This window comes from Apteryx mantelli, chromosome 4 (assembly GCF_036417845.1).
Source record: "Apteryx mantelli isolate bAptMan1 chromosome 4, bAptMan1.hap1, whole genome shotgun sequence".
Lineage (NCBI taxonomy): Eukaryota > Metazoa > Chordata > Aves > Apterygiformes > Apterygidae > Apteryx > Apteryx mantelli.
In genome coordinates, this window is record NC_089981.1 from 76668172 (window position 1) to 76679627 (window position 11456).

The 11456-nt window shown below is 41.9% G+C and overlaps 1 protein-coding gene across 1 annotated transcript; it reads right to left on the bottom strand.

Annotated features, from left to right (window-relative positions):
• Positions 1-322: 322 nt before the first annotated feature.
• Positions 323-9971, bottom strand: SLC25A29 (solute carrier family 25 member 29). Its single transcript, XM_067294968.1, has 4 exons — positions 9880-9971; positions 8209-8252; positions 3359-3442; positions 323-2677 (listed from the first exon to the last, which is right to left on the bottom strand). The coding sequence occupies exons 1-4, from the start codon at positions 9911-9913 to the stop codon at positions 1934-1936; spliced, it is 906 nt and encodes a 301-aa protein (XP_067151069.1). The 5' UTR covers positions 9914-9971; the 3' UTR covers positions 323-1933.
• Between the last annotated feature and the right edge of the window lie 1485 nt (positions 9972-11456).

The window sequence follows — 11456 nt, forward strand, 5'->3', positions numbered from 1 at the left end:
ACTGAATAAATGCAGAGTATGAAGGGGCCAAACACCCTGCAAATTTGTTAGCCCTAGAAGTAGGATTGTTCTCTTAGTAAACTCCTATAATACCTTCAAGTAAGGTATTCGCTGAAAAAATCAATTTGAAGAAGCGAGCTCAGGCAACTTCCCTTGTTTGCTTCAAGAAACTGATAGAGGACTTTCCTTTCTGGTGGTGTGTGGAAGGCAGATGGAGAACAAGTTTCTTCAGGCAAAAGCCAGAAACGCTACTCTTGCAAGCTGGGTTTAAAACAAGGAAGAGGCACCCAAGTAATACAGAAGAAACTTTAAAGAACTATAGTCAAAATTAAAAAAAAATTTATTCCCTCAGTTTTATATACAATAATTAGACTACTGTATAAAGGTGTAAATTGTCTTTGCTTTGAATTGTTGTGCATATGCAGCTTAGTAGACATGTTTAACATTCAATTTGAATCTCAGTGCAAGTAGGCACTAAAACATCCAACATACCTCCAAGGTATAAAAAGACATACCAGTTTTACAGGTTTCTCCAGCATACTTTGTTACAGTGCAAAATGCTATGAATTAAGGTTTCTTTAGAAAATCCACATAAATTAAACACATATTGCACATGTCCCAAGCAAAAGTGTAACAAGTTGTACTTACTGAGCTAGCTTGATACTTTTGAAACGTTCCCCCTCCCCCCACACATGCACTGCTTTCTCCTGGCTATTTGTGCCAAATGTGTGTGGTTCTTATTCCGAATGTTAAATAACTGTTTATAGCTCTTAGACTAAAGTAATCCACCTTGAACGGACTGCTAAAAATATTAATGTAAATTAATGTAACAAGAAAATTCTCCAAAACCCTTTTCAATCTTCCTTCCAGTAGCACTGTAACTAAACGCTTAAAAAACAGTATTGTTTAAATTCGTAATGCAAGTGTATTGAACAGTAACCATTTCAGACACTTGCACCCGTTTTCTGGAAAGGTATGAAACCTCCACTGCTAAAGATGTATGTATTTCTGAAGTACTTAAAGCTGCTAAGCTAACATTGCACCCACTAAGTTTTGAGCAGTAACATAGGTAGGACTTGATTCCTACACAGCACTGGCTGCTATGTTGCATGTTCAGAGAAGTGGTACAACATTACAAACTTAGGAGAACAATGTCTACTTGGACTGAAGCTGGTTAATACATTCTGTGCACCCAGCAAATAAGAAATAGCGGTGAAGGCAAAGAACATCAATCTTGCTTGGAGTTACCTTAAGTCCTTACTAGCCTTGAAATTTAAAGGAACAAGTGCACATGAGTATAGATGCTAACTCTGTGCTTAAGATATTTATGCAAAGCTGGAAGGTGAGAGAGTAGCTTTGGAACAAATCAGTTCTTAACAAACCAATATGAACAGAGATGCTACTAAAACCACTGACATAAAAGTAGAGGAAAAGTAAAGCACATGGCTAGCTGAATGTTCTTCCATGTCTTAAACAGTTCAGGGTTGCCTGCAAAATGCTGTCAACGTTTAATTTCCTCCCCCCTTCCCTTGCCTCACCTTAAAGCACTATACTTAGCCCTGTCGTATACAAAAAGAACATTTCTTTTCTGAAAACACTTCTGCATTTGATTCAACTCAGTCACTCAGAACATGGGTGGAAGAAAACCTGATTTCTGGTACTATGGCATCCTCCAGATCTTATTCTGAAGACATAGTAGTATCTGTACAGTACTTTCTAAAGGCAGGTCCCCATCTTATTTGGATACTATTAGATATTAAGTCCTTAGTAAGGCCATATGCCGCTTGTACAAGTGATGAGATGAAACCCTAATTTTGACACACTTAGGAATTTTTATACAGAGAGAATATATTTACACCACTTCTTCAGGTCAAATGTTTACATTTAAAAAAAGCCAAATGCGCTTTGGATCAAGAGAACAAAAATGTAATGTTCACAAACTCGAAGGCTGCTGGATTGCTGGGCCTGGCTCACATTCACGAAGGTCTTCTTCTGACCTCATATACATTAGGAACACGGTGACGGTAGCAAAAGTAGCTGCATTGACAGGAAAAGCACGGAGAAGTGTAGAAGTAAGACCTCTTGTAAACACCCTCCAGCCTTCATCGTGGTAACTCTTTCTGATACAGTCTAGAATGCCATTGTACTGTGTGATTCCACCAACTCCATCTGCCTGAAGCCGGGATTTGATCACATCCACAGGGTAGGTTGAGAGCCAGGATACAATTCCTGACATCCCTCCAGAAAACAGCAATTTGGGAATAACGTAACTGTCTTCAGCTTCGCAGCCTAAGTATCTGGTCATACAGTCATAGGTCAGGAAGTAAAAGCCAAAGCTTGGTGTCTCTCTTATGAATGTAGAGACCATGCCCCTGTTGATACCCCTCAGCCCTTCCTTTCGATAGATTTTGATCAAACAATCCAGGGAATTTTTGTAGTTCTTCGTCTTTAATTTGTATTCACCTGTTCCTTGAAGCTGCATTCTTGTCTTTGCTAACTCCATGGGACAACAGATGACACACTGAATAGCCCCTGCTGCTGACCCTGCAATAAACTGGTTTAGAGGAGTGTCTTTTCCAAGAGCACGAAGTGTATTTCCTTGTACACCAAATACAAGTGCATTAATGAAGGTAAGTCCCATCATTGGCGACCCAATACCTTTATAGAGCCCAAAAGCCTGTGGGAAGAAGGAAGAAAAAACCTTTTTTTAATAAGTGTTGATAATCTCCTGAAACTGTCCAGAAAATGTACTTTCTGGTTCTCACTTGTGTTTTAACATCCTAAAGATAGCCAGTAGATCAGTACAATCTTGCTTTGCAATAAGCAGCAATTTGATTGCTGCCTAAGACACAAACATCTTAATATAACATTTTCTGGAAAAAATTTTCCAGAAAACTTTTATCTTGATCGACTAAGAAATTATATATAGTTCACTATTTTTTAAATTTTCTTAATAGCTAAAAGCCTAAGGCCATCCTTTTAGTCTTACAGGTTCAGCAGAAAAACAATTTATTCACTCATTGCTTAGATTGCGTGCATTCTCTGTAAATTAGTTATTCAAGTAACTAGTTATCTTATTAAAAAGTTAAGTATTTCAAGTCAAAATTTAAACTTCCAGCCTAGTGATCTTTTTAAGGAAGTTTCTGGCAAACTTCTGAACATAAGCACCCAAGCCTGAGAACTCAGGTGTAAAATACTTAGTTGTGTGCCAAAACTACAATATCTGCTCTGCTGTCAGCTCAGGTTCATAATATAGTTTTCTTCTGCAATATTTGCAGGTTTTTTTGAACAGCTTTCCCACCCTTGTGATACAAAATATACAAAGATGCAAAATTTAAGTCATTAATTTTGTACTTACAGATTCTTGCTTTATGATGGACTGAAAGCAATGGAAGGTCCCACGATAGAGAGGTTTCTCTACATTTTGAACTTGTAGACGAACCTGTAAAAAGTTGTATGAGATATTCATTTGTATGTCAAAAGCAGTGCAATTGGTAAACTAGTCTCTTGTACATATATTGAGATTTGCTATAGCAATGTATACATATGCAAGAGTACAGACTGGCCACTAGAATGCCATATGTGCAAAATCATTTAAAATATTCTGTAAGGGTTTTGAATGATTTTTCAGGGCAAAAATATGAAGGGAAGAGGATTATTAACTTTTTGTGAAAAATTAGAAAAACAGTATGTGGAAGTACAATAGGGTATACCATCTCTAGATAGAAGTTTTCCAGTACTAGCTAAAACAAGTCCTTTCTTTCTCTAGCTGCCAAGAATACTCTGTCCATGCTAAGGAATATCTGTACAAACCTGATAGTGCATAGAATTTTATAAAAATTTATTTACAAGTTTATCATGAAATAGGGATGATTTTAGAAGAATGGAGACTTTCAACTATAACAAAAAATCTAGTGTCTCTGGCTGCCAGACTTGGGACACTTAATTGGGATCTTATTTTTCAGAGAGCAGATGGGAAGAGACTCTTAAGATGTCTTACATTGTACAAGAAAATGTATAAAAAAAAACCATTTGTCCCTTTAAATCTTTGTCTGTTTTTTAACCTGCTGAAAGCAAATGATTCATGAGGCTGTGGCTGTTTTGGACCTTTACTGTTAGGTGTTCCATCTACCATGCACAATACAATATATAATTCCTATTTAATTTACAGCTCAGATATCAATTAGCTTCTCCAAAACTGAAATAGTATGTTCTGCTGGACAGATTGATGCTACTGTAAGTGGTGACATTGAGACAGGCCTATTTTCTAGATAGTTTTTAACCTTTAATGAAGAAGTCCAATTCAGTTTTTCCTACTAATTTGTCTTTCGCACATTTAAAAAAAGGCTCAAAGCTACCTAGTTCATGCAAAGCCCTGTATTGCAATAAAGTCAGATTGATTTTGCTGGATTGGTGAAGTTAGACATCTGTCTTTGATTTCCAGCATGGAGAGCTTTAATATTTCTCAGAGATGATGTTTATCAATCATTCAATGCTGCTGCAACTCCAGGGCAAAAAATTTCAAAACTCTCATTTTAAACAAAAGGAAAGATTATTAGGTCTATATGGAAGATTCCTGACCTTAAAATATTTTTATCCCTGTTTGTCTAAGTAAGCAACAACACCACCACAACAATGAAAGACCCTTAAAGTGATGTAGGTCCAGAATGGATGTGGGGACATGGTTTGTCTGAACTCCATACTGAGGTTAGCATTCTTAAAGCCAAAAAAAAAAAAGAAAAAAAAAAAGCCATTCCAGTATTAGTGGTTTTGACATAACTACAGCATGTCATTAAGTTGTGTAAATCAAAACTAGTTTTCAGTGTCTCTTTAGTATGTACACTAAGGTATACCAGCCAAACTCCAATGCTATGATCACATCAAGCCTTCCAGGGTAGAACAGGGTTTTAAAACATCTTGGAGTTAAAAGTAGGCTTGCGGTAGGAGTCAAAGAAAATAAAGTCCTTGTTACTCAAAGTGAGGTTTGAGTACGGGGGTGGGCTTTCTGGGGTGTGTGAGAGGGTGGCGGGGGGGGGGGGGGGATGTTATTAAAACTGCTCAAGAGCAGCCCTATAAGCAAAGTTATAAAATCTGAACAAGCTTTCATATTTGCCCCAAACCAAGGCATGTTTACAGTTTTACTGCTATTGTTTCAAACCCAGGCTGTGAAGTCAGGGGACTTCCAAATATATGGGCCTTGGGAGAATTACAGCTTAAGAACCTTATTACTTTAACTCTTCTATACACTTTTCTTAAGTAGTTTAGAATTAATGATAAGCTGTATAGAGGTTGAATTTCCTACTGACATACAGCTTCCATTGTTTTTGCCTAAATAATTTGTGAAATACTGACCAATTAAGCCTTGTTATAGGTTTAAATAGTCAGAAAGTTTAAAGTACTGATACTTCAAGTCTAAGAATGAAAAACCAGATCTTTAATTTGAGCACAGTGCTATTCACCTGGGGTACATGGATTGGCAAAATGCCAGATAAGGTGATAAATGTATATGAAACTATTTGTCATGGCTATTATTGCCATATTCAACAAGCTCTTATTTAGCATGTACAACTATAAGAAGATGGATCATTTACAAAGTTAAGCCCTCTGTTCTATTCATTGCCAATGAATGACCAGTATGTCCTTTCATCTTGCTTCCTTCTTATTGAAATCATTGTTACTAAGGCTTTAAGTCCAGTAGTAACATGCTGTAATTTATCATCACTAAAGACTTGTACAAAAGTATCCAAGACTAAGCAAAAAAAAAACCCAGAACCCAAACATTTAATAGTATGTGAAGTGATTTAGAAGTTTTTGAGCAATGAAGCTTTGAGCATATGTAATGGGTAAGAGCTCAACAGCACTGTGCCTGATACTCAGTTTTAGAGCCACTGTGTGTGGAAGGGAGGAATGCATACCAGAAAGAAGGTCCAGAATAAGACTTTACATTAAAAAAAAGGGATATTTAAACCCCACTCCCTCCACGTCATAGCTGTATAAGAGGGACACATCAGTTTAAAAAGGAAAAAAGCTTCATACGTCTTTTAGATTTTTATTTGAACTAATACATTTTGGAATAAATTAAGACTGAGAGAAACAGAAGTGTTCACCTGGGCTATACTTACTAGGTAACTCTCCCGTGATGAGGCTTATCTGTCATCTACAACAAAGTAACACTTTTGCTGTTAATGAAGACAGCCCCTAGCTCAGAAAGTAAAGGCAGTTAAAAGCAAAAAAGCAATTTTAAACATTACATCAACAAACCAGGGATAGGGAGTTTGCCATTTCTGAGATCAGCTCAGTTGTGGGTTTCTCAGTGCAACTTCAAAGATTTAATCTCTTGCTGTGTGTCCCACCATCCCCCTCCCCCCCTCTCATATTTGGTCTGCATGAAGCATGATCACTGGCAAAAAACCCTTAAAGTCAAGGTGGAAGTAAAATTCTAGCTTTATCTATGCAGCTTTCCCATTGTTCAGTTAGGTTAAAACCTTAAAATCTAATGCGGCTATCAACTAGCCCTTCAAACACTGCAGAACTATAAAAAAGGGTTAATCTTAACACATATTTACATACACAACAACTTATACAATGACTTTATTTTTTAAGAGACTGGTTTTAGTATTACTTCTCCCACATACAGTAGTGACTATGCCAGCTAATAACACAAACAATATTTTCCCTAACAAGGGGTAGATAATGCTGTCCCTTCTAATGGTATGAAAATAGAGTGCCACCCTGGATTTAGTGAAGTGATTAAAATCATCTGGAAACAAACTGTTCTGCTCTACTGTACATCAAGATGCTTTTTCTGAAGCCAACATGGTTCTTTCTTTGCATTAATACAGCTGCTAGAACTACTAGCGCTAGAGCCCCAATTTTGCAGACACTTAAATGTTTAGTTTCATGCACTGTAAGTTGTTCCACTTTAAAAAAGAAAATACACATGCTTAACTTTAGTCTGAGCAGAGAATTTTAGTAGTTTTGCTGGCTTCGGTGAAATGAGCCATCACCTTAACTTAAGCACATAAGACTGCAGAAGGAAGGGGGAAGAGTGAGAAAGAGACAGCCTTCCCTGTACTGCCTTAAAAAGTGCAAGTCTGGATAATACAATTCCTAAAAATATTTACTGGAATTCAGCTGAATTACTTAACAGTCAAATTTATCATAGGCTGAGAAACATATATATGGTATTTACTATTTGAACAGCTTGCACTTGACAGACAAGAACTAGTATCCCCTAGCTGGAAAATCTGTTCTGTATTGGTTTAACCATGTGGCTAGAATATACAATATGGTGATGACCTCTGTAATACCATCAGCCCTTTGCACAGCTAAATTCAGTAGGGTTGACATGTTCCAAATATAGCTACAGCTAGTGGCATGCTGTCTGCTGCAGTCAAGTGATCTGGTATATTAATTTAGTAGTGAATATATGGGAGTCCCTGTTCTATTCTTCCAGTGAGAGACTTTGGATAAGAGTGCCAAAAAGTGACTTAAATCATCATCCCATTTTGAAAAATGGGCTTGAACACTAGGGGTCCTGATTGAAGGGCTTTCCATAAGACCTTAAAATTTTCCAGAAAAAATCTGATCTTTGAACAGCTTAGTTACTCTTAGTATAATCATGCATAATGCATACCACTACAGGACTGTCAAAAAAAATAAGTTAAAAAAAATAATTTTAACTTGGAAAGTTAGGAAAAAAAAACAAAAAAAAATTCCTAAAAAGGCCCTGGACAAGCTTTGTGCTATGGATATTTGTACACCTACACCCATTGGCTAGTATAACAAATTAATGCTTGAAGAGTAAGTAGCAGAGCTTGGGAGAAAACAACAAGAACAAAATTTTCAACCTAGTAACCAAGGTTTGAGTTACAAATGCAGGTTTTAGCAGTTAGTGATAAACAGCTGCAGAGAAACAAGCTTAGAACAAAATTAAATGTAAGATCATATTTTCAAATGCACTGATGTTATTATACTGATCAACTTGTAGTTTAGGCCAGCTTGTGTCACATTACTGGGTTGTGTTATACACAAATTTTTCACTTCTGAAGATCTGGAGACTCTGCAAGTCTATAAATAGTTCAAGAGGCTTGTTCCAAGCTTTCAGTCATAGCTTCTACAGTATCTGGGGATTTCTTTCCTCTCCCATTCCTTGGAAAAACTTCAAGTTTTCTACCTAAAGACAAAAGTATTTCATAATCAACCCACCTTAACAGTGTCAAATGGGTGTCCTACAAGCACTCCAGCAGCACCTGAAACAAAATAAATGGTACATTTATGACTGTTTTTTTCCTGGAGCTGGGGCTGCAGTCCTCTTAGTGCGAGTACTAATCTTAGGTAGAAGTACACAGTGTTGCTGGCAGGCCAGCTAAAGAGCACATTAGCAAGTCAGAAGATAGCGATCCAAGTTCAGGCCTCGAGCTAGGGACAGTTGCAAAAGGGAGCCCTGTTTGAGCTGCTTTAGTCAAGCTGCTGAGCTCCAGACAGGGGCGAGGTGTACGACTACCAAGCTACATCACATGGGAGATGCAATAGCGATTCCTGGTCTTGACCAAAAACAAGTCCAACCGACAGAAATTAGATTTTCTTTGAAGCAGAATATTTCATGTACATGCCATATTTACTCTGTAGAAGTGTAGAAAATCTGGAGGCTTCAGGAAAGGAGGAAGAAAACCCCTGCTGTCTGCCCTCAACCTTTCCAGATGTGATAGTAGCACCTGCAGAAGGAGCGTACATTGCCCAAAACATTTGATTCTAGTATCAAAGATTTTTTGGAAGTCATATGCTGACCCATTAGTTAACTCTAATCTGAATGCATGCATTTTGCATCAAAAGACACAAGTACTAGCTCAAAACAAGGGATACTCTAGCTCCATGCTTCAGGGAGCCAAAATGAAAGTTAAATCCGTTTCTGACCTCGGACAACAGCAAGGAGTACAAACAGTGCTTCAGTGTACCTTCACACACTTGCAGAATGATACTGTGCTTCCCTCCCCCCCTCCCCAAGGGGATGTGGCAGAAATGCAGTGCCCCTTCTATGCCTGTACAAAAGGATGAAGGAGTCCAGGTTGTTCAAGGACATTACAAGGGCCAGCAGGTGAGCAAGATAGTCCAAGTCGCAAAAACAGCCATGTGCACTGCCTGCATTCAGCGTGAAAAGACCAACTGAACAACTGACCGCGCAGGAGTCCATCCTTGCAAGACTGGGATCACTAGGATGAAGGCAGACAGACGATGCAAAACCATCTCCCTGGCGGGTTGGCAAGAAGAATGACAAAAGACAAATAATTGAGAAGATGCATGAATAAAAGGTCTTCTCCTAGGTGGAATTTAACAGCTGCTAGAATTAAAAAGAAAAAAGAAAAAAAAAAGCCATAAGCAGATACCTAGGGAAGAGTAAGAATAAGATAAGCATATATATATATATATATATGCTCTCTTCATGATGTAACTCTAGGCTAGAAACGTTTCCAGTTCAGAGGGCTACCCGAGCCTGCTGCTGCCTCTCTGGCAGCCGCCGCAGCGCTCTCCCACGGGCCGCCGGGGCCGCTCGCCGCAGCGCCCGCACCGCCGGGCGGCCCCGGGCCCCGGGCTCCGGGCAGCGGCCCCCCGCGTCCCGCGCTCCGGCCCGCGCCGCAGCGCAGCGCAGCCGCGGAAGCGGCAGCCCCCGCCCTCCGGAGGCCGCGGGCCCGCGCCGCCGCCGCTTCCTCGCTTACCGGCGCGGCTCCCGGGCTCCATCCGCACCCGCGGTGCGGGGAGCGCCTCGGCCCGCGCAGCCCGGCAGCGGCGGCGGGTTTTCCGCAGGCTGCGGAGGGCTCGCCGCCGCGGCGCCTGCCCCTCCGCGGGCGCGCAACCCACCCCCCCAGCGCCTCTGCTCACCGCCGACGCATCCCGCGAGGAAATCCAGAGCCATGCCGGCACCCTCGCTCCCCGGCGGGGCCCGGCCCTGCCTCCCTGCCCGCCGCCGCCGCCGCCGCGCACTGCCACTGCCACTGCCGCCGCCGCGCCGCCCTTTCTACCGCCGCCGCCGCGGCGAGGGGCCGGGCCGCCGCTCCGCCCCGCTTGGGCAGGGGGGCGGCGGGCGGCCGGGCAACTCCCCCCCGCCGCCCGCCGCCACTGGCGGCCGCGCCGGGGCGGCTCCGGGCAAAGGGCGAGGGGGCCGGCTCCGCGGAGGGGGCGGCCCCCGGGGCCTCCAGCTGCGCCCCGGCGGAGCATCAGCGACCCCGGCGCTAGCGGGGGGCTGCGGCGATGCGGGGCGCCCGCCGCTCGTTGAGGCCGCGGCTCGCTAGCCCTTGCGCAGAGCGCCGGCTCTCACGCGTAGCCGCTGTGCTTCACCCCCCGGAGGGGCTTCTCCCCTCTCTGCAGGCTTTTCTTGCTTCGCCTTACCTCTAATCTCCTACTAAGCGTTGCCAGTTTTAAGTGCCCTGACGGCAGAGGCTTTAAATGCGAAACTCGAGCTAGGGACAGTTGCAAAAGGGAGCCCTGTTTGAGCTGCTTAAAATTTCTCCAGGCGATGTCTGAGAAAGGGGAATATTAGTGGCCTAGGACAATAAATAGTCTATTCAAGCTTTGTTTAGAGTTAGTGTTAGAGTAACATGATCCCTACAGCACCTGCAAAGTCAGCTTTTAGAGAGTAAGTTCCAGAAAAGAAAAGAAGCTGGATGCTTTTTGCATCTCTTTCCACCATATGGCAGTCCCTTTCTAGGTGCAGCAGCTGGATACAAAGCCAGTTAACAGAGTGAAGTAGGTATTGAAAATCAAGCCAGCTTTTAGCTTCTGTGCAAAGAACACAAACAAAAAAAAAGACAGGGACATTTACAAGGAGGCATGAAAGTACATTAAAACATCATATCCTGAGAACCTGTCTGAAGACTTAGCAGCTTTTGGGCCATCATTACAACTAGTAAGCAGGTAAGATGGAAAGGTGAAGCATTTGATGAGTCCCTGACCTTCCCCATATCTTTTTCCATTCCTCAGGACAGTCACTGTCTCAGTTGGCTTCCTTCTCATCTGTAGAGACTGCCAAATCAATTCAATCACCCATGTGTCCCCAGGACCACTTGGATTCCACAGTGCATGTACCTGTCCCACCTGGGGATAACCAGATGATGCATGAAAGAGCAGGTGAGGGGGCTGGCCATGTCCTTTGCCGGAGCACTAGTGGCTTTGGTAGACAGGTAGCCCTGGGCATGAAACAGTCACATAAACTCAGACTTTTTCCCTAAATATCTTCTCCAAGCAGAGGTGCAAATGACTTACTGGGAACCTTGTCCACTCTGGTGTGCACAGAGAGGAACCGCTCTGTGCACCGCTCTGTAGGTGAAAGTCCAGAAGTTACACACTTCTCTCTTGTGGCTCGAACCTTGGAAGGATCAGCTTGGAAGGATCAGTCTAAAACATTCCTTGCCAAAGTGTTTTTAATCTCTTCTTCAAAGTCTCTGATCTCCCAGGCAATC

Bases quoted from the DNA above. Each gene is read 5' to 3' on its own strand.
- SLC25A29 (XM_067294968.1), bottom strand. From the start codon at position 9,913: ATGGCTCTGGATTTCCTCGCGGGATGCGTCGGCG. The intron at 3,443-8,208 runs GTGGGTTGATTA...AACTTTTTACAG, and splicing joins ACCCATTTGACACTGTTAAG to GTTCGTCTACAAGTTCAAAA. The intron at 2,678-3,358 runs GTAAGTACAAAA...TTCTTCCCACAG, and splicing joins CCATCATAAAGCAAGAATCT to GCTTTTGGGCTCTATAAAGG.